The sequence below is a fragment of the Rhinoderma darwinii genome, chromosome 1 (assembly GCF_050947455.1).
Source record: "Rhinoderma darwinii isolate aRhiDar2 chromosome 1, aRhiDar2.hap1, whole genome shotgun sequence".
In the NCBI taxonomy this organism is placed as follows: Eukaryota; Metazoa; Chordata; class Amphibia; order Anura; family Rhinodermatidae; genus Rhinoderma; species Rhinoderma darwinii.
In genome coordinates this window covers 554,097,688-554,121,728 of record NC_134687.1, presented here as the reverse complement: position 1 = coordinate 554,121,728, position 24,041 = coordinate 554,097,688, and the positions used below count along the sequence as shown (strand labels likewise).

The 24,041-nt window shown below is 41.3% G+C and overlaps 1 protein-coding gene across 3 annotated transcripts in view; it reads right to left on the bottom strand.

The window, feature by feature from the left end:
- UTP15 (UTP15 small subunit processome component) overlaps positions 1–24,041 on the bottom strand; it is a 34,978-nt gene that overhangs the window by 9,220 nt on the left and 1,717 nt on the right. For 2 of the 3 annotated variants that reach the window (XM_075838132.1, XM_075838115.1), the window contains exons 2-10: positions 21,078–21,223; positions 15,379–15,471; positions 13,655–13,839; positions 8,567–8,745; positions 6,813–6,938; positions 2,972–3,107; positions 868–952; positions 426–578; positions 158–259 (exon numbers count right to left, since the gene is read on the bottom strand). In XM_075838132.1, the coding sequence (XP_075694247.1) occupies positions 158–259; positions 426–578; positions 868–952; positions 2,972–3,107; positions 6,813–6,938; positions 8,567–8,745; positions 13,655–13,839; positions 15,379–15,471; positions 21,078–21,167 (1,149 nt within the window). In that variant the 5' untranslated portion in view covers positions 21,168–21,223. Of the gene's footprint in view, positions 1–157; positions 260–425; positions 579–867; positions 953–2,971; positions 3,108–6,812; positions 6,939–8,566; positions 8,746–13,654; positions 13,840–15,378; positions 15,472–21,077; positions 21,224–23,784; positions 23,925–24,041 lie in introns of all 3 variants that reach the window. The other variant, XM_075838123.1, reaches the window with a different exon arrangement.

Below are 24,041 nucleotides of genomic sequence, written 5' to 3'. Positions count from 1 at the left end.
AACATTACGATATAAAATGATAGCAGTCCAGCAAGCCGTGGAGGCCCGAAACACAGGTCATTCATCTGTCAAAGGAGCATAAGAAGACTATGGTCGCATAATTTAGTCATATAGTCAAGCAGATGTATATTCCCATTAGCAGCTTGTGGTCTCTTACCTCTAGCACAGCATCAAGGGCTGCAGAAACCTGGAAACCTCTGAGCAGCTTGTCATATTTCCTTAAGTGCTGGATTACTGGTTTACTGACAACAAAGTCATCCTGTAGAGAACGAGAGATAATCCAAAGAAAACTATTAGATCTCCGAAAGTAGCAAAGCATTAAACAGCAGTACTCTACTAGTCGTACAAACGGAAAGTGTCAGCTTTGTGTACATAGCCCGACCACCACCACCTTTCCTACGCTGGAGGATCATGACGTGTATTACCTGTTTAGGCATGTAGTCCTTCCCTTTCACAAACATCCGGTATCTTGGACGTCTCTTGGCTACTGGTTGATTTGATTTCTTTTCCTCAGGCTTCCGATGTTTTACATTCAAGACTCCATTGGTCATTCCCACGACAATCATCTCATCATCAGGCTGAAAAGAATAAAAATTCAGTCAATATCGTTAAAGCGCAAAGTTTTCTAAAATATTTGCGGGTTCAATATAGAATATCCTACATATCTAGCCGCTTCCCGAAATCATAGAAGTCATCAGATATTATAGGCTCTATTTGATGGTAAGAGGGCTCCATACTCGTGTTTCCTATGGCTATGCCCAGCTGCTCACATGGACAAGCACATTTAAGCGTGCCCCTAATGACACCAATAGTAAAACTAGAGACCCTTGACATATGGGAAATTACTAGTATACAAATCATACTTACAGCCAATGCCAGGCTTAAGATTGAAGCTGCATAATCAAAACTATGGACAACTTTGTAGTTCATCGTGCTGTAGACCTTCACATGTCTGTTAAGGGAAAACATACATTATAATCGGATTATTGTGTAGTAAATAGCCAAAGAGGCAGTCATCTGTGATACACGTTACTCTAAGGCTGGATTCACACGAGGTCATTACGTCCGTAACTGACGGACGTATTTCGGCCGCAAGTCCCGGACCGAACGCAGTGCAGAGAGCCGGGCTCCTAGCATCATAGTTATGTACGACGCTAAGAGTCCCTGCCTTGCTGCCGGACAACTGTCCCGTACTGAAAACATGATTACAGTACGGGACAGTTGTCCAGCAGCGAGGCAGGGACTCCAAGCATCGTACATAAGTATGATGCTAGGAGCCCGGCTCCCTGCACTGCGTTCGGTCCGGGACTTGCGGCCGAAATACGTCCGTCAATTACGGACGTAATGACCTCGTGTGAATCCAGCCTAACTCTACAATCACTAGTAATGAACAAAGATTACTTAGGCTTGTTGCTTAACCCTTTCATTGCTGAAGACGAATGGCTACAGCTTAGATCTTGGTATCCTATAAAGGAAAGAACCTTAGCTTTTGAATGACACCAGGATAAAGTGGGGGAGCAGGATAAAGAGTGTGTGTTGCAAATGATCGCAGGAAGTAAAAAAAAACGATACGACGATCTCTAGCCCTGTACAGCCTTCCAGTGACCTCAGGGGTGTGACACTGGAACTTTTGTACATGTCATCATCCCTCTTACCAGGTTATTTTTTTACTTTATATTAAAAGGCGCTATCCAAGTTGTTAAAATCTTTCCAAATAGCTGCTAATTTCCTAAAATAAAAAAAAATATTCAGCGCTCATCTACTTTTTCCCCAAGCGATCCAGCGCGGACGCTCCTCCCTGTGTTTGCTAACATTCACTCAGCATGTGACCGCTGCAGACAATCAGCCATGTGTTTTATTCCTGGCATAAACGCTTATCATTGGGCGCCATGATGCCAGAAACGTCACCGCTGAAGACTCGGATTGGACCGCAGGAGCATCAGCACTGGATCGCTGTTGGAAAGAAAAGGCGAGTACTGATTTCTGATGTTTTCTTATTTTAGGACATTTGCAGCTGTTTGTAAAGAATTTTAACAACTTGGATAAACCCTTTAAAGGGGTGAGAAGAGGAGTAATTGAACACAAATCCCCTGCTTCACCTAATCAGAACATTTGTCAACCCCCTGACTGACGTTTAGTGGTATCTGGGGATAATCGGATATTTTTGGTCTATTCAGTTCTGGTGATTTATGAAGATATCGGCTTGTAGAAATAGGCATGAGCGACATGTATAAACTCTGCACATACTGAACGTTTACTTTCAGGAGGTGTTTTATATGTCTAAGGCTTCAAAGTTTTAACCACAAACATGAATTTTGTTTCAAAACATTACACTTTGATGCAAAGATGAATGAAAGCATCCATGAGTGTAAAGTGTTGTGTAGCATTTTTACAATTTCCAGGTGTTTACTTTCCAATAATATAGGATTATGGAAGAGGGGTGTATAATACGATTTATTTTATTTCACAATTTAGGTGTTGTGTGTGTGTCAAAATTGTGAAAACTGTGCCGAAGCCCATGGCCGAAAAAGGGTTAAAGTCTTTTTTTGTTTTTAATTGATGGCCCATCAATGCGCGGAACCCTATTAAACAGCAAAACTATATAAGCTGCAGTACCAAACCCAGCCACAGTCGTAAGAATGTTGCTGTGCCTGGATAAATAATGAATTCTCCTGATTGTGGGGGTCATGGAAGTGGGACGCCCACAGATCACTCATCGATGGCCTATCCTAAGGAAAGGCAATCAATGGAAAATTCCTGAAATCCCCTGTAAAGGCGTGCTTCACTTGATATGAACAGACTTTTCAGCATAAAAAAAAACAAATTCACGTATGACTATTGCAGAACACCCAGTGCACAGGTGCTTTCTAGTCTATATCATGCTATGGCAGGAGCACAGGAAACGGAGTGCATGTGGACAGACATCAAATTTTAAAGGTGTTTTAAAAAAAACTTTCACTTTGAAACTTACCTGTCTAATGATCCAGACAGCAGTCTCTGACCAGAGCTACTAAGGCACAGACTAGTAACTGTTTTGTGATGATTTTTTAATGATACCAATAACTGCCCTCCTTTCAGTAAGTCCCACACTTTCACATATCTACCACCTAAAGGATAAAGAAAAGAAATTATATATATATATATATATATGGTGTTGTAACTGTTACAAAATTTCAATATTAAAAAAAGAACTCCAACATTATTATTTTTTGCCGATATAGTGCAGCATAGGCTGCCATTAAAGATAATGTAGAGGCTCCTGTCTATCCATTGTGTATACCGGTTTTATTTAATGTGCCATTTATAGCTTATCTGCCATCTGGATTTCTTCTTCTCCTCTGCTATCATTCCTCTAATTCAGCCTACATTTCCCATGATGCCTCTGGCTTTGTAGAAGCAGAGAGGGCAGTCTCATCACACCGCACTTGCTCTGCTCGGAGTCCTATCTAAGCGCAGCAAGTGATAGATCAGTGGCATAGAACTTCTGTCCTCTAATTGCATAGTCTCAATGTATCCTAAGTGATGCAGCTTCAGCCTGTCTCCTGCTTGTGTCAGTTTTTACACAGAGGCAGTGAGGAGCGGAATCTCATAGTAATACACTAGACTCTCTACACACAGCACTTACAAATAGTATAGACCATGTGAGTCAGGGGAGTTTTAGAACACTGCAGCTAATCATTGTACAGACTCACCTATTAAAATCACTGCACTCCTGCTCCTGTAGATAGGGCAGAAATAACCTCTTCAGCAGCACTATATGCAAGGACATACAGATGAACAAGGAGGGTGGAGTTAGGTGTCTAGGGGAGGGTTCTCAGCTGTGAGGAGGGATTTGATAGGTGATGTAACCCTGCAGTTCACAGGAATTCATCTACACAGGGGAGAATAACCACCTGTCTACACATGAAAGCATGGGCTATTCTGGTTGAGATCACATGACACAGCTGCCCATAATAAAAGGGTTTAAAATGTATAGATGCAACAGAGATGGGAAGAAAAATGACACTGCTAGAATATTACTGGCAAGTAAAAAAAAAAAAATTAGCTGGGTGTCTGCAAGTGCCAATGTACTAAAATCTATAGCCAAGTTGTAAACTGGCTACAGCTGAAAAGTATACTGCAAAAAAATAAAAAACGAGATGCAAAGTATAAACTGTATTGCCTATGGATTGGCATCTCTATTATTGACTTTCATTGTAGAGAAATACATTATATATATTTATTTTTTGTTGACATAAAACATGTAAATCCTACAATAAACCGTACATACTCTTGACATACACTAAATGGGCAAAAGTATTGAGATACCTATGGGAGCTTTTATGACATTTTCTAAATCCATAGGCATTACAATGGAGTTTCTTCCCCTCTTTGCAGCTAAAAAATGTTTCCACTTTTCTGGGAAGGTTCTCAACAAGATCTTGGAGTGTGTCTGGGGGAATTTTTGCCAGTTCATCCAGAAGAACATTTGTGAGGTCAGACACTAATATTGGACGAGAGAGAATTTTACACAACCTCCATTCTAGTTTATTCCAATGGTGTTGGATGGGGTTGAGGTCAGGTCTCTGTGTGGCCCAGTCAGGTTCTTCCACACCAAACTCACCCAAGCATGTCTTTATTGGCCTTACTTTATGCACTGGGAACAAAACATAAAAGAGCCTTCCCCAAACGTTTTTCACAAAGTTGGAAGCTACAATTGTCCAAAATGTCTTGGTAATCTGAAGCATTAAGATTTCCCTTTACTGGAACTAAGGGTCTTAGGCCAACCCCTGAAAAACAACCCCATAGCATAATCCCTCCTCTACCAAACTCTACAGTTGGCACAATGTAGTCAGGCAGGTAACGTCCTCCTGGCATTCCCCAAACTCCGACTCGTCCATCAGACTGCCAGATAGAGAAGCGTGATTCATCACTCCACAGAACACGTTTCCACTGCTCCAGAGTCCAGTGGCAGCATGCTTTACACCACTCCATCAAACACTTGGCGTTGTGCTTGGTGATTTTTTGCACAGATTTTAATCACTCGGCGTCCCTGCTCTGTAACTTTTCGTGGTCTCTACTTCATGGCTAAGTTGCTCTGGTTCCTAAATGCTTCTACTTTGCAATAATACCCCTCCCAGTTGACTGTGGAATATCTAGGAGGGAAGAAATTTCACAAACTACCGTTGTAAAAAGTCAAACGTAGAGGGGTAGAAAAAGGGGAGAAGTGGAAATGGCACTCCTCTAAAGATAATATTGTAGGAGTACAACACATCGATAGTTTGGGTTGTTTGCAAGTTACTCAGCTAGTAAGGTTGTGCAATTATAGGTACAATGCTACTGCTTAGCATCTGAGTCAGAAGACTTGTCAGGAAGCCGGCTGCCACCCACTGCTGTCCCTTGGAAGATAGGATCCTTGGTTCCGGGGAAGAGTAGTCATTCAAGAAGAGGCAGAAAAATCGGTGCAGCGATCTGGTCACGGCACCTGGCAGGTAAGTATTCAATGCGTTGCTTTTCATAAAATTGTATTTATATTATAGTAGGACTACGCGTTTCAGGACTGAACCAGTGCCTTCATCAGATGAACCTGATGAAGGGACCGGTTCAGTCCAGAAACAGGTAGTCCTTCTATACAAGAATTATAATTTAATGAAAAGCAACGCATCAGATCGTGGCACAGTCTTTTCTGCCCTTTCTTGAATAGTTACAATGGTGTCCTCTTATTACAGTACCACGCTGGAATTCAGTGAGCTCTTTACAAACATTTGTGAAAGAATTGGTCATTCTAAAGGCGACGTGCTGGATTTTATATGCTTGTGGCAATGGGACTGAATGAAACACCTGAATTCATAGATTAAGAGGTGTGTCCCAATCCTTTTGTCCATATAATCTATGTCTGTACAATAGAAGCCTACGGGTAAGTCGCAATATACGTCTGATGTGGTAAGAGGATTTAGCGAAAACTTACAGAAAACGTTGCAATTGCTGGGCAATTACAGGGTCGGAACAAAGACACTAGCCACATATTTGGGTTTTCAAAGTGTCTACATTTACTTCCTCCTGCTTGGTGCTCCGATTTCTTACCTGAATCCATGAGTTAAGCTTCAAGGAACAGTATAGGGAGTATACTGCGAAACAGAATCAGTCTGCACTATAGTAAGTACAGTTACAAGTCAGTGAGCAATGACCAATATACCATTTATGCCCATATAGCATTGTACTTGTTGCAAAACAGTTATCAGTTAGTCACTTCAAAATCACAGGTAAAATTAATGCCGAGAGCAGGCCAGTATTATTAACCCCTTAATGGTCAGGCCTTTTCGCGTGTTAATGACCAAGGATTATTTTTTGTTTTTTCACTGTCTCATTCCAAGCATAACTTTTTTTTTAATTCTGTTGACCTAGCCGCCGTATAAGGGCTTGTTTTTTGCAGGACGAGTTGTATTTTTCAATTGCACCACCTTTGGATGCATATAATATATTGATTAACTTTTATTAACCTTATTTTAGGAGGGAATTGAAAATAAGCAGCTATTCCAGCATAGTTTTTCACATTTTAAATTCATGCCTTTCACTATGCGGCGTAAATAACATGTTACCTATATTCTATGGGTCGGCACGATTACGGGGATACCAAAATATATAAAAAGGTTTTATATGTTTTCCTATGTTTGCACATACGTATAACTGCCGCTGATCTTGTGGGTACAGTGGCAGTACCCACGAGATCAGAGCGACAGAACTAGCTCCTGCTTTAGATGGATATATCCGTCCTACGTCAATAAGGGGTAAAGCAGCCTGACTGTAAACCACATAAGATGTGACCTCCATACCTGCAGAGACAAGAAGCCCCCCAGAAGGGAAGAGCAGGACACTTTCTACTGGCTGTTCATGTTCCATGGTCATCACACTCTTTTCTGTTCGAACATCAAAAACCTTCACAGTATGATCATAGGAGCCTGTAATAAAAAAACACCAACCACTCAAATGACCGGTACAGGTAATAAAGTGTTTACATTTTTATTTTAATTTTTAAGTTACCATATAAAACTACACATGCCAAAAAAACAGCCCCCCATCTTATGTGGGGACCACGTAGAGCAAGGCAGTTTTCACACAGCTGTAAACCGGGTGCAACGCTTGGACCTTTCGTGGCTCTACTGAACGATACTCAGATCACCATAGGGTGCTATACTCATCAGAGTCTCATTCAGTAGAGCTTCGAAAGGCCTGGACAATGCACCCATAAAACCGACACTAAAATGTGCCGGTATCACAGATGTAAAACCAGCCTTACGGGGAAAAAAACCGGCAGACTGTTTGTGAATTACTTCTGCTGGTCCCCTCGTTCGGGACAACATGGAGGTAAATCACTGTAATGTCACTCCACTGTATTGACAAAAGAGGAGCGGTGGTGAGACACAGGAGAGCCACTGCAGTGAAAAAGTGGACTACTAGTAATACAAATATAATAAAGGAAAGAGTGTCTTTTTTTTTCCTTTTTTGAACCGTGGCCACATGCGATTTGAAACCCTTTTCTAAGTTTATGTTGGCGGTTTACTTTGATGGTCTCCAACATATTGGAAAATGTTGCCGGTCTCTGCTTTTACTGCTCTATTTTGCCCCATGCACACGACCGTAAAATCGACTGTAATTACAGGCCCATTCCTTCCTATGGCCGACGGACACCTTCCCGTATATTTTCAGGAAGGTGTCCGTGCCGTAGAAACTCGCCGAAAAAATAGGACACGTTTTATTTTACGGACCGTGCTCTGCAACTTTATAATGGTAGCACGGCCCGTAAAAACGGCCGGCTGTCCGCAGCCGGCCGTGCCCGTAATTACGGGTTGTAATTATGGGCACGGTCATGTGCATGGAACCTTACTCAAATTGCTCCCTACTGTCTAAACGTAGAGAGGCTGTTGCTGTGACGTGTTGACAGCTCCATTGAGAAAACCACCCATGCAAATGAAATAGCTGTCGACCGAATACACATCTCGCCTGCCTCCCCCATAAACATGTACACTAGAATCAGCCACAAAAAGCCACAGCCAGATACCTCTAACAGAGTCCTATCTCCCAGGAGAACAAAAATCCAACCTGCCAAATTCCTCTTTGCCCCTTTGGCAGTCGTGTTGCCCCCATACATATTATGTCATTGGCCGATCCTTACAAAATTGGTGTGCTTGGTCACCATTTATCTAATGTGTCTGGCCAGCTTTAAGACAATGCTTTTATTCTTTAGATATTGCTGCGGAGATCAGATGGAAGGCAGAAAGTCAGGTTATGGAATAGGTAGAATTGCTAATAAACAAGCATCATAGTAACTTTAGCTGGATGCAACTTTCCAGCAAGGAACAATCACCCTTCTTTACAGAACCCTGAAAGCCATCAGATCAAGAGAATAAGCTTTCAATATTCAGACACACTCAGTTGACTGATGCCAGACTTTACTGGGTTTTAGGAAATATCTAAAATTTCTCTCAGTTATCAGGAAGACAAGCAATATAGTACGAAAATAGATTAATCAAAAAGACATTTCTAAGACTAGGTGGTAAAATAGCAGAGAATCGGAAATCCGGCATACCTGTGACAAACAGATCGTCATTGAGTTTACTTGCACAGCCGCAGCGCACGTAGTCTGTATGCTCTTTGTAGGTAGAGATTTCTGTGCCATTTGGGATGTCCCAGATTTTGGACGCATAGTCATCCGAGCCCGACACAATCCGAAACTTATCTGCAGTGAAGTCCACAAAGCGCACTGCTCTAAGGGAACACAGGCAATATTGTATGGTAAAGATACAGCGAACAGGGTTATGAACAGCATTATATTACCAAGTTGTAAGCTTAGCTGCCAACATTTATACAGACATTTCCCATCAACAAAACCTTATTTCAGAAACATACTCAGAACCTCCAATCCCTTTAATCAATAGGTCAACATTAAAATGGTTATAGAAGATTAGAATAAAATAATAATTTTCCCCCCAGAAACAGCAAAACTCCTGTGCATTGGCTCTGTCTGGTATTGCAACAGTTATTTAAATGTGACCAAGCTGCAGTACCATACAAAGCAATTTAAGAAGAGGGGCACTGTTTAGCAGTAACATTACCCTGTGTCAGCACATCATCGCTGCAGCAGGAAATAGAGACGGGGGACAGGTGAGAAGAGTTTTATTATATTTGTATAGCAATGTGACCTGTTTAACCCCTTTCCACAAATGGGCGTTACTGTACGTCCTTTTTAGTGGTGCGTTCCCGCAAATGGGCGTACAGTAATGCCCATTTACAGCCGACATCCCACTGAAACAGCGGCGATCACAGTTATCTCCGATTGCCGCCGTTTAACCCCTTAAATGCCACTGTCAATAGCGACATATAACGACACAGAGGGAGGGGGCTCCCTCTGCACCTCCGCAAAAAAATTGTGGATTGCCGATGGTTGCCAGGTACGGAAGCCTATTAGGTCCTGCCCAAGGCAGGATGTAATAGGCTTAACTGCCAGTTGTAAAATGACAGTTACAATACACTGCACTACACAAGTATATACAGAAGTAGTGCAGTGTATTGTACAGGGGATCAGAAGATCAGATCTTCAAGTCCCTAAGTATGTGTAAAAAAAATAAGTGAAAAAAAAAGTAAAAAAAAAAAAAAAAAAAAAAAAAAAAGGTTTTAGATAAGTTTTACGTAATAAAAACAACAATCTCCCTGTTTCCCTGATCAAGCCCTTTATAATTAGAAAAAAAATAAATAAATAAAAAAAATAAAATAATAAACTATACATAATAATAGGTATCGCCGCGTTCTCATCGGCCTGTCCTATAAAATATATCATTCATCCCGCACGGTGAATACCGTAAAAAATAAAAATAAAAAACAATGGCAGAATTTCCTTTTTTGGTCACATAGTTTCCCAAAAAAAATGGAATAAAACGTGATCAAAAAGTCACAAGTACCCCAAAACGATACCAATATAAACTACAGTTTGTCACGCAAAAAACAAGCCCTCACACAGCTCCGTCGACAAAAACACGGCAGTTTATGACCACATATGGGGTATTACTGTACTCTGGAGAACCCGGTTAACAATTTATAGGGTGTGTGTCTGAAGTGGCAAAATCTGGGCACAACACATTGGGCACTGAAATAGCATATCTGTGGAAAATTGCAATTTTCAATCTGCAACATTTACGGTGTACTCATTTCTGCAAAACTTTTGGGGTCAAGATGCTCACAATTCTAGATGAATTCCTTGAGAAGTGAAGTTTCCTAAAACGGAGTCACTTTTCGGGGGTTTTCACTGTACTAGTACCTCAGCGCAAAGCAACATGGCACCAAAACCCATTTTTGTAAAATCTCCACTCCAAAAACGAAGTTGCGCTTTTTTGTTTGGACCCTTGACATATGTCCAAATAGCAGTTTACAACAACATATGGGGTATTTCCCTACTTATGAGAAATTGTGCAACACATTTTGGGGTGTCTTTTCTCCTGTATTCCGTGTGGAAATTAAAAATTATGAGCTAAATCTACATGTTATTGGGGGAAAAATAAATTCATTTTCATGGCCCAATTCTAATAAAATATATAAAGCACCTGAGGGATCAAAATGCTCACTACACCTCTAATTTAATTATTTGAGGGGTATAGTCTCCAAAATGGGATCACACCTTCGGAATTTCTATTGTACTGGTACTTCAGGGTCTCTGCAAATGCAACATGGCCCCAGAAACTAATTCAGCAAAATCAGAAATCCAAAATCCAAATGGAGCTCCTTCCCTTCTGAGCCCTGCCTTGGGTCCAAATAGCAGTTTATTACCACATATGGGGTATTGCCGTAATCAGGAGAAATTGCTTTTCAAATGTTGAGGTGCTTTTTATCCTTTAGTCCTTATGAAAATTATGTGTTTCTTTCAGAAAAAAAAAAAAAAAAAAAAGTCGATTTTTATCTTCACAGACGAATTCAAATAAATTCAGCAAAAAAACCTGTGGGGTCAAAATGCTAACTATACCACTAGAAAAATTCCTTGAGGGACGGCTTCCAAAATGGGATCACTTTTAGAGGGTTTCCACTGTTTAGGTCCCTCAGTGCGTTGCAAACATGACATGGCACCGAAAACCATATCAGTAAAATCAGCGCTCCAAAATCCAAATGGTGCTCCTTCCCTTCTGAGCACTGCAGTGTGTCCAAACAGCAGTTTATTACCACATATGGGGTATATCCGTAATTGGGAGAAATTGCTTTACAAATGTTGGGTTGCTTTTACTCCTTTATTCCTTGCGAAAATTCTGTTTTTCCAGAAAAAAAAAAGAGATTTTCATTTTCACAGACTAATTCAAATAAATTTAGCAAAAAACCTGTAGGGTCACAATGCTAACTATACCCCTAGATAAATTCCCTGAGGGGTGTATTTTCAAAAATGGGGTCACTTTGGGGGGTTTCCATTGATTTGGCACTACAAGACCTCTTCAAACCTGACATGGTGCCTAAAACATATTCTAATAAAAAGGAGGCCCCAAAATCCACTAGGTGCTCCTTTGCTTCTGAGGCGGGTGTTTCAGTCCATTAGGACACTAGAGCCACATGTGGGATATTTCTCAGGTAAAACGTTGTGTTACAGGAAAAAATGTTTTACAAATGAATTTTGGCAAAAAAAAAAATTACATTTGTAAATTTCACCTCTACTTTGCTTTAATTCCGGTGGAACGCCTAAAAGGGTTAAAACACTTTCTAAATACTGTTTTGAATACTTTGAGGGTTCAGTTTTCAAAATGGGCTATTTTATGGAGGTTTCTAATATATGTGCCCCTCAAAGCCAATTCAGAACTGAGCTGGTCCCTGAAAATATAGCCTTTTGAAATTTCCTTAAAAATGTGAGTAATTGCTGCTAAAGTTCGAAGCCTTGTAACGTCCTAGAAAAATAAAAGGATGTTAAAAAAAACTATGCAAACAAAAAGTAGACATATGGGGGATGTTAATTAGTAACTATTTTGGGTGGTATTACTATCGGTTTTACAAGTAGATACACTTAAAATTAGAAAAATCATAATTTCTTCAAATCTTCTCTAAATTTTGGCGTTTTTCACAAATAAGCAATGAATTTATCGACCAAATTTTTCCACCAACATAAAGTGCAATATGTCACAAGAAAACAGTCTCCGAATCGCTTGGATAGGTAAAAGAATACCAAAGTTATTACCACATAAAGTGACATTTCACATTTTAAAAAATGGGGCTGGTCCTGAAGGGGTTAAATAATAATTCTTTATGTGATGGACAACCCTTAACCCTTTCGCTGACAGGGCATTTAGTTTTTCTTACACTTTTGACATGCATAAATAAAACCTGAATTATAAAATACAATTTTAAAAAAAAATCCTACCCATATATTTTCTGATGGAAGACACCTGGCACATTGTGAAAAAAAAAATACCAAAGTGTATTATTTAAAAAATAAAAAAGCAGCATAAAAACTCATGTTTGTGACTAAATGTCTGACCTAAGCAGAGCCTTAACCTGGCCATACAGAATAGATGTAGGTCGGCTGAACCTGACGATTTTGGTTGGACCGCCTGACCATCTAATGTGTATAGTGGTGTCCCAACTCTCCCCTGACATCTGCCCAATCCCTCTGTTCATAAGGAGATAAGCCGCTGTCTTTCTCCCTTCTCTTCCCTTATACACCGTCATGCTCGGCTGAGCGTGCAAGTGTTTTTAATGGAGTCGTTAGGAACAGCTGTTGGCCGAATGATCATTCGGCTGACAGAGATCCAAAACGTGTGGCCAGATTTAGACACACAACTCCCAAAAATAAAGGTTCAAGACGTGCACAGTTCATACGTGCCACTTATGCCTTGGGATACATGTCCATACGTTCATAAAATAATCAAAACGGAAGATAACAAAATTTCCATGATCCAGATGCCGGTAAACATCTGAGTCACAGAGTTGACAAATGGTCTTATTAGGCACAGGGAGAGATTACATTCTTACCCCTTTAGTAGGGTGACCACTGGGGTCACTGGAAAGCTGTACAGGGTGAAAGGCGACAGTATCAGTCTGTGGTCTGTCCTCCTGCTTGCAGCTTCCCCCATGTAAATCACACGCACCCATTGATTTCAATGGAGCCGTTCACACGTCTGAGTTTTCACGCAGTGCGAGTCTGTTGCGTGAAACTCACTGCATGTCCTATATTGGTGCGCTTTCACGCACCTACGCGCCCATTGAAGTCAATGGGTGCGTGAAAGCCACGCACATCCGTGTGCGGTGCGGGATTTGCAAATCAATTTGATTGAAAAAAAAATAAAAAAATAGATGTGCTTTGCAAGTGTGTGAATAACGCATGCCACTAGAAAAGCACACTAATGCATAAAGCAACACACAGGGACCAGATTCACACGCGTTTTTCACACGCGTGAATATGATACGCTCGTGTGAATGGGGCCTAAAACTTCTCCTTCTCCCTAAATATTGCACCTAGATTCAAGATATGTTACAATTCAGATGCCTCGTGCGCTAGTTAATTGCCAGTGATTTGGTTTTGACTATAGTGCAAAGTTTTACCAATACTATGACATCCCTGGTGCCACTAGTGCACAATAGTACTCAGGGCTGCCACCTGCTGGGGAGCCACATTGAGGTGCTGTAAACTACGGTCGACATAAGGGACACTTACTTGCTATGCCCGATGAATTGTCTCAAGGCAGCCCTTCCATTGATATCAAACAGCTGCACCACACTATCTTCACAGCCAGCAGCAAGCAACTTTCCATCAGCTCTGTATGTGCCACAATAAGCTGTATCTTTAAAGCGGGAATAGGTTTTGATAGGCTCCTGAGAATACCGGCCATATATGTGGATCTGAAGGAGAAAAAACAAATACGTATAGGACTGATGAGGATAAAAGGTTCCACACTAGAATTTTGTTGGTACTTTAGAAAAAAATAATTCTCTTTGTCTGCACCCACCAATGGGGAAAGATAAGGAGCTTCATTATGGAGTTCAATTAGAGCTGGATTAAGAATTATGCAGCGAGCGCTCCATACTCGTCGCTGCCTCCAGCCAAAATGTTATCATCTTTTCAAGGGGTATTTCAGCCAAAAATCTCTTATTCCTGAAAGGTGGCGGTCCTGCGAATCAGAGGTGGGGTCCCAACCGGTTATCCATAAATGTCTATAGGAATACCTTATTAAAAGAGACACTCCAGTGATTTTTTTTTTTTTTTTTACTTTTGACCCTCTTTTGTAAATTACACCCGGTAAAAGGTAGGGCAGGTGCTTACCAGGCGCTTTGTTGTCGAACCATTCCAGCCGCAATTATGTCCAGCGGCTGCATTGTGACCGGCCAATTCCTACAGCGTCTGCTGTGTGGAACGGAAGTCACTTTCACTATGTATTCCTATGAGACACTCAATGTGAGTCTCATAGGAATACATAGTGGAAGAGACTTCCGGTTGACACAGCAGACGCTGTAGGAATCGGTGGGTCACAGTGTGACAAGTCAGAAGTTTTGATTGGTGGGGGTCCGAGCACGGAGACCCCCACCAATCAATAAAATTAAGAGGCAGAAGTGCTCGTGTGAACACTCAGCCACTTCGTTTCTGTTCGGCTTTTTCCGGAAAGCTGACGTATCAGAGTAGAGGCTCCTATTGAGCCCGTACATCGATACATTGATTTCCAGAAAAAGCCAAACAAAAACAGTCTCTGACCGATTGGTGGGGGGGGGTCTCAGTGCTCGGACCACCGACAATCAAAACTTCTGACATGTCACTATGACAAGTCTAAACGTTCAACAAATCTACTGTTACCATTTAAGGAAAGCATGGAGCTCCAATTCCTGTAAAGCTATGTTAGGAATTGATGTTCATAGTGGTAGGTACACTTTAAGATCATTGAATGCGCTGCGGTATGTGAAGGCATGTTGTGGAATTTTATGCCATTTGTGAATCAAGGTTTGTTAAAACGTCATTCCCTTCATTTGAACTGTACTTAATTGCAGAATTTCACAACAAATATGTAATACCGAAGTTCCGAAAATAATATGCGATGTGTGAATCCAGCCTGGGTTGGGGGGGGGAAATCAGGAGAAAGAGCTCCAACATATAAAATCACCAGAATTAAAATAAAGTCAATAAAGTAACATCAGTGTGAGGAGGGGGTCTCCTCAGTGACAGATATTAAAAAAGAAGCCATAGTTAAAACTAAAAAACAATTTTAATCTTTTTCTAACAAACAATATTCTTGTAAATAGGAGTCGAGGCTTTTGATAAAGGGCTGGGTGCCTTTGGCTCTAAACATTTTTTTTTAGCACATTTAAGTGACATTCTATGAAATATAAGATGGTAAACCCCTTTAACTAGACTAACCAATTATCAGTACAACTCCACCGATTTCTACTTACCCTGGTCGAGGCCGTGACTGCATAATTACATGGCTGAACAGGTGAAAAGTCGACATTTGTTACAGCACCAAATTCCTTAATCTGAACAGGAGTCTAATAAAGACAAAAAAAAAATATGGAAAACCCACGCAACATAACCAATTGATCACACCATAAGGCTCGTCCTAGCCGAGAACTCGATTAAAAGTATTCCAGAATAAAAAGCGATCCTCTGGTCCCGGGACATTTTAAATGTGATGGTGTATATGGAGTAATGTTACCTGGTGCCCTCTAGTTGCACCCCTATGCAGTGGATCCGCCATTTTAGGGTCCCCTCTGTGAGGTCCAAAAATGGCTGCAGTGCTTCTTTGACTAGGAGTCTGAGACACTCCCATTTTTCTCAGATTGGCCAGAGCTCCTCACGTGAGCAGTTCGGTTTAATCTGTGAACAGAGGGAGTGTCTTAGACTTAATCTGTGAAGCGCTCTGGCCATTTTGAGACAACACAGAGGGGACCCTATAACGGCGAATCCACGGCAGAGGGGCACAACTGGAGGGCACCAGAAAATATTACTCCATATACCCAATCACATTTATAATTTTATCCTGAGACTGGAGGGTCACTAAGGAATTCGTCCGTACTCCCAAAGTTTCACTTACCTGAACGGCACCATCCATGCGATCCCCGCTGTGCTTAAAGAGTCTCTGTCACCACATTATAAGTGGCCTATCTTGTACATAATGTGATCGGCGCTGTAATGTAGATTACAGCAGTGTTTTTTTATTTAGAAAAACAATCATTTTTGACGGAGTTATGACCTATTTTAGCTTTATGCTAATGAGTTTCTCAATGGACAACTGGGCGGGTTTTACTTTTTGACCAAGTGGGCGTTGTACAGGAGTGTATGACGCTGACCAATCAGCATCATGCACTCCTCTCCATTCATTTACACAGCAGCATTGTGTTCTTACTAAAACATGATGTGCAGCCACATACACAAACAATAATCAATCAAGTGTCCTGACAATGAATATACATAACCTACAGCCAGGACGTGATGTGTATTCAGAATCCTGACCACTTCTCTGCACTTCTCTGTGATTTACAGCATAGCAGGGGTAGTCTCGCGAGATTACGCTGTAAGCTGTCATTTGTAGCGAGATCTCGCTGTGCTGTAGTCTCACACAGACTCTACAGAAGTGGTCAGGATTCTGAATACACATCCCGTCCTGGCTGGAGGTAATGTATATTCATTGTCAGGACACTGCAGTAACGTTATAGTGTGTTTATGTGGCAGCACAACGCCCACTTAGTCAAAAAGTAAAACACATCCAGTTGTCCATTGAGAAACTCATTAGCATAAAGCTAATATAGGTCATAACTCCGTCAAAAATTATCGTTTTTCTAAATAAAAAACAATTTTTTTCATTTTCACAAAGGATAAAGGAGAAAAAGCCGCCCAAAATTTGTAACGCAATCTCTCCAGAGTACGACAATACCCCACATGTGGTAACTGATTTTTTTTTTAAATAGAAATTAATTAACCTTTGCAGGACTTATCCTTTTCCATTTTAGTTTTTCACTCCCCGCCTTCCAAACGTCATAACTTTATTTTTCCGACAGTAGAGCGGCGTGAGGGCTTATTTTTTGCGGGAAGATTTGTAGTTTCTATTGACACCATTTAAAGTGCCATATAATGTACTGGGAAACTGAAAATAAAATTCTCTGCGGGGTGAAATTGGAAAAAAAAAACTGATTCCTCCATTGTTTTTTGGGTTTCGTTTTTACAGCTTTCACCATGCGGTAAAAATGACAATTTAACTTTATTCTGCGGGTCAATACGATTACGGTGATACCAAATGTATAGTTTTTTTTATATTTTACTACTTTTACAAAGAAAAAACGAATTTACTAAAAAAAAAAAAAAATAGTTTTGTATCAACACATTCTGAGAGCCATAACTTTTTCTTTTTTGGTTGATTGAGCGGTCTGAGGGCTTATTTTTGGTGGGACGAGCTGTGGTTTTTATTGGTACCATTTTTGGGTACATACAACTTTTTGATCACTTTTTATTACATATTTAGTGCGAAGGCGACCAAAAAAACAGTGATTTTGGTGGTTTAAATGCTTTATTTCTTATGGCGTTCATAATGCGCTAAAAATTACAGTTTTACTTTACTCTGCGGGTCGGTACGATTACGGCGATACCATATGTATATAGTTTTTTTTTATATTTTGCAGCGTTTGCACAATAAAATCACTTGTTTATAAAATAATAAATTTTCTGTGTCACCAAATTCTGAGAGGCATAACTTTTTTATTTTTCAGTCAAGAAAGCCGTGTTCATAAGGCTGGGTTCACACAGAGTTTTTTGCAGGCGGAAAATCTGCCTCAAAATTCCATTTGGAACTTTGAGGCAGATTTTGCTCTGTCTGCAAGCCGATTCTCGCTGCATTTTTCGCATGCGGTCGTTGAGCGCCGCAGGCAAAAAACGCCACGAAATACGCTTTCTCTGCCTCCCATTGATGTCAATGTGAGGTCAGAGATGTAAACGGCCGAAGTTTGTGCATGTTGCTTCTTTTTCCCGTGAGACGGTTTTTCCGCTGGCGGGGAAAAAACGCCTCTGCCTCCCATTGAAAACAATGGGAGGCATTTTCAGCTTTTTTTTTTTTTAACACGTTTTCCGACGCGGTTTCCGCATAAAGAAAAAAAACTCTGTGTGAACTGGCCCTAAGGGACGGGTTGTAGTTTTTATTGGTACTATTTTGCAGTACATGGAATTTTTTGATCACTTTTTATTCTATATCTTGGGAGGGGTGGTGACCCCAAAAAAATAGTGATTCTGGCATTGTGTTTTTTTTTGCGGTGTTCACCGTGCGGAGAAATAACAGTTTTATAGTTTGGGTCGTTACGAACGCAGCGATACTAAATATGTGTACTGTTTAATGTTTTCACTTTTTTACATTAAGAGACTTATTATAGGGGAAAAAAAATCTTATTTTTTTTACCTGCAGCTCTGATCGCTGCTAGAATACATTACACTATCTAGGTAGTGTAATGTGTTCCAGCTGTCAGTGTGATGTCACAGTCACTCTGACAGTAAGTCTACGTGGACCAGCCAGAGGCTGATCCTCATAGGCTTGCATACATGGCAGACCCGGAGGCCGTTGTCTGGCTTCCGGATGCCATCACAAGCATCAGCAACCCCCACAATTGCATGGGGGCTGCTGATGTGCTACAAACCCCCTACATGCGGAGATAGCAATCGAGCACCGCATTTAACAGGTTAATTGCCGAAATCAGCGGCGATGAGCCGCTGAACAGCAACAGTGGAGTGTCAGCTGTCGGGGACCTCCCGGTTCCCAATGTACACTGTCACCAACAGTGTGCATCGGGAACAACACAGTGACTTCCTGTCACTCTTGACAGGAAGTCTATCAGGAGGCTGGTCCTGATAGGCTTCCGTACATGGCAGACACGGAGGCCATTACTTGGCCTCCGGTCGCCATGCTAGCCATCTGCAAACCTCACGATTTCATTGTGAGGTCTGCCGATGTGCTAGAATCCCCTAAAATGCGGCGATTGCAATCGACCGCCGCATTTAAGGGGTTAATTGTTGATATCCACTGATCAGCAACAGTGGAGTGTCAGCTGTCGGGGACAGCGGACGTCCCGGCACTGACAGTGTGCACCGGGAACCGCGCAGTAACTGTACGTCCTCGTGCGCGAAGACACTGGCCACAAGGAAGTATAGTTGCGTCATGGTGCGCCTAAGGGTTAAAAGGTAAGTGAAACACTGGGAGCCAGAAAGGACTCCAGAGCAGTGGCTGAATTGCCCACTTAGGATATTTTATACAGTAAAGTGTGAAATCCAGCACGTAATATGTTGCAGACTTTTGGTGCAGAATTTATCTGAGCGTGGCCTGAACAAACTTTTACACGGGAGCGACTGAACGAGCGTTCAATTGAACACTTGTTCCCGATCATTGCCCTGGGTAAACAGGTCAAAGATCAGTCGATCATTGGGATCTTTTACGCGGTTAAAAAAAAAAAATGTTGCTAGTTGGCAGTACATCTTCCTGTGTAAACAGGGGACGCGCTGCCTAAATGATGCAAATGTTTGGGAACAAACGATCATAGTAACAATCGTTCGTTGCCATAGTAATGATTGCTCCATTTGAATGGAGATAACAAGCGCGACTAGCAAGCTGTATCTTCGATTGGCGCTTGTTTAAAGGTAGTAAACACGGCCGAATATCTGCCCGTGTAAAACCACCTTTAGATTTTAACCCGTTAGTGACCGCCAATACGCCTTTTCACGGCGGTCACTAACGGGCTTTATTCTGATACATAAGCCTTTTCACGGCACTGCATCAGAGTAAACAGAGCAGGGAGCCGTTAATCCTCCCTGCTCTCGGCTTAACAGAGGTAGCGGAGGGCTGGGGGTATCCCTGCTCGAACGGATGAGATCGATATCAGTATCGATCTCACCCGTTTAACCCCTCAGATGCGGCGCTCAATAGCGAACGCCACATCGGAGTTGTTTTGGAGAGTGGGAGGGCGCTCCCTCTCTCTCCCACCGACACCCAGCGATAAGATCGCCGAGTGTGTCTCCAATGGCAGCCGGGGGCCTAATAAAGGCCCCCAGGACTGCCTGCAGTGAATGCCTGCGAGGTCATGCTAGAGGCATGACCTAGCAGATGCCTGTCCGTTTTAAACGGACAGGCAGTAATACACTGCAATACAGAAGTATTGCAGTGTATTATAATAGCGATCGGAGGATCGCATATTAAAGTCCCCTAGTGGAACTAGTAAAAAACAAGGTTAATAAAGTTAACTTTTTCCCCTTCCAAAATGTTTTATTATTAAAAAAACAAAATAAAGTAAAAACGTTACACATATTTGGTATCGCCGCGTCCGTAACGACCCTGACTATAAAGCTATTACATTATTTAACCGGCACGGTGAACGCCGTAAAAAATAAAATAAAAAAACAATGGAAAAACTGCTGTTTTCTGTGAAGGTCATAGGTTACACTTCTGGGTCCCAGCCAATTACATAACGCACAAAATGCTCTAGAATTAAAAAAAAGTAAAGATACAATTTTAAATAAAAGCGTTCTAGTATAAGGGACCAGGAAGATTTTTATGCCAAATCCTAAATAAACAATTTGGATGGACAGAGAGACCGTTCTGATATCTGTATATCCCTCCCAAGGGTGGCAATAAAAGTAAATGGCACTCACAAATGAGGCATTTATAGTTCCACTCCTGGTACTCCAACATATCAGTAGAATTGGGGTCTCCTGCACTCCCGGGAAGAGAAGACAAGGTGGCTGCACATGCATGCAACTGTCTCCATTGTAGTTTATGGGAGTTACAGAAACAGCAGAGCAGGTCATACATCCCATAAACTACAAAGGAGAGAGCAACATGAATGCAGAGCCACCTCCCCACCTTGTTTCCTTCCTTCTGGAGTGACATTATGGTAGATCTTGTGGATGGGAATACCCCTTTTAAAACAAATGGTCATGGTCTGCAGCAGCCATAACACAGTAACCGCTTTACCTGGATTGCCCCTTTACTCTGCTTAAAATACAATTCATACAGCCTTCAGTAGGATGAGGCTGTCAAAAGACATCTGTGTCTGCCTGGACAAGCATATACACATATAGTTAAAAAGATCTAAAAAGAAAGTACGAGTAAGCCTCTGAAAGTTACCTTGTAACGTCTCCAGTACAGCGTATCCTGTGTGATCTTCTCCCCAAGTTTAGGGTAGGATGGGATGGGAACAGGCTTGTAACCAGACATCTTCCTTTCTTAAGGTATTCCCAAGGTAACAGTTCTGGTCTTTTCCCCCTGAACACCTGGAGAATGTATAGAATTGGGAAAAGTAATAAAATACTTTCCGGGCATAACATTAATTGAAACAAGTGCAAAAAAAAAAGGACTTAATCCTATATACTACTTTGTTAATTGACATCTAAAGTTTGAATGGAGCGCATTCAAAAAGACCAAACAATCATTATCTCCCATCAGCCACACTGGGCTTCACAAAAGGAGACCCAGCGAGATTGCTGGATTGCCGGGGCAAGGATAGGTAAGTATTGCTTTTTTGTTTTATTTATTTCATTTGCAGCGCCTAAGGCTTCGTTCACATCTGCGCTAGGGCTCCGTTCCGACAGAAAGATGTGAACGAAGCCTAAGAAAATATTTTCACTTCCCAGATAACCCCTTTAACCCCTTCCCGACTTTTGACTTACAGAGCGAGCCCACTCTATACAATGCAGGTGTCGACTGTATGTTAAACCCGTTAAATGCCGCGGTCAATAGCGACCGCGGCATTTAACGGGTTTAAAGGACGAGTGTCACGAAAAAAAAAAATTCGGTATCAATTTGCATTTAGTGTTTTATTATAAAATCTTTTTTTATTTATGTGTGTGTTTGTGTTTTACTTTTTTTATATTTTTTAACTTTCTTTATGGGGGCTGCCATTTTTTTTTCCTTCATCTCTGTATGTGTCGATTAACGACAAATACAGTGATGGAATACGGCACATACATCCCCATAGAGAATGCGAACGGGAGCCGTTCCATGCACTATAGCGTACGCCGTCTGTGTGGGAGCGGCGCATGCGCCGCTCCCACACAGACCAAAAGTCAGGTCTTCGCTAGAGCGAAATCCGGCGCCATGTTCATGTCGACCGAAAGCCGCGGCCGGACTGTGAGATGACGACTTCCAGTCGCGGCTTCCGGACTTGTGTTCTGAAGCAAGCACGAGGAGTAGAGGGAGCAGACCGGAGCGGACGAACCGGAGGGAGCGGCGGCGGCAGGAGCAGGTAAGTGATTTCTATGTATGTTCGTGTTTTACTGTGTGTTTACTACTGTATGTTAACCTACTACACTGTGTGTTAGCTCAAAAAATGGCGACACAGTGTGGGAAGTTAGACCGTTCAATCCCCTCGTTTCTCCCGGCACTAGCCAGGATAAAGGAGGGGGGGATTCTGAGAGCTCACTAGAGCGAGTGAGCATTCCCAAATTTTGCAGCATAAAGCAATGTGGTTGCTTTACCACATGCAATGCTGCAATTTTGGGAATTGCTCCATCTAGTGACCAGCGCTGGGAAATATTATAAATTAGAATTTATAATATTTCCTGAGTCGTGAAAAAATTTGAACAGTGTTTAATCATTTATACACTGTTTAACTAAAAAATAAATAAAAACATTTTCTAGCGACACATTCCCTTTAACATACAGCCAATAGCGACCGCGGCATTTAAATCGTTAGAAAGAGGTGGGGTGAACCCCTCTAGCAGCTCATCACGCCGCCCGCAATGCAATCACAGGGTGGCGATGGCTGCTATGGCAGCCTGGAGGCCTAATGAAGGCCCCCAGGTATGCAATCTTTGTGCTCCTATAAGCGATGCCTCCGGCAGGGCTTAATAGAAGCATGTCAGAAAGACAATATACCGCAATACATTAGTATCGCAGTATATAATGCAAGCAATCCAACGATCGCTGGTTGAAGTCCCACAGGGGGATTTATAAAAAAATAAATAAAATTATTCGTAAAATAAAGTTGTTTTTTTTACGTAAAAAAAATAAATAAAAAATATTAAAAGTTCAGAAAAAACCCTTTTCCCATTTTTCCCCTAAAGCAATATAATTTATTTTTTTTAAATTGGTATCGCCGCATCCGTAAAAGTCTAAACTATTACAATATATCATTATTTCACCCGCATGGTGTACACCGTAAAAAAATAAAAATAAAATGTAAACACCAGAATCTCTATTTTTTGGTCACCTCATCTCACACAAAAAATTGAATAAAAAGTGATCAAAACGTCGCATGTACCCCAAAACTGTATCATAAAAACTACAGCTTATCCCGCAAAAAATAAGCCCTCAAACCACTTAAATCGACGGAAAAATAATAAAAAAAATATTGCTCTCAGAATTTTGCAACACAAAATTAATTCTTTTTTCCTTGTAAAAGTAGTAAAACAGAAAAAAACTATATATATTTGGTATCGCCGTAATCGTATCGATCCACAGAATAATGTAAACACGTTTTAATTGCACAGTAAATTCCGTAAAAACGAAGCGAAAAAAAACAATGGAGGAATCTGTTTTTTTAATTTTCTACCCCACAAATAATTTTTTTCCCGTTTCCTAGTACATTATATGGCACAATAAATGGCGCTACGTAAAATTACAACTCGACTAGTAAAAATCAAGCCCTCATAGGACTATATCGATGAAAAAATGAAAAGGTTATGGCTTTTGGAAGGTGGGGAGGAAAAAATGAAAACGAAAATCTGAAAATGGTTTACGACGGGAACGGGTTAATGACCTATTCAGACAAGCGATGTTCACGTCCGTGTGCTGTTCGAACGCATAAATGACAGCACGCAGACTAAACCCTTACCCATTAAAGACAATCGGCTCATTCACATATCCGATGTTCCGCACGGACCATCAGGCTGTGCAGAGAAAAATCGCTGCGTGCACTAGTTTGGTCCAACTCTGAGCGCAGTCCGTTTTTCACTGACGGATTGCTAGAAGATGCTGAAAAAAAAAGTGTCAGTTTTTATTGAAGGACGTGAAAAAACGATGATCACTGATGCTACACGGACGATAAAAAATTATACACGGAACGCACTGACACAATACTGAATTATTACA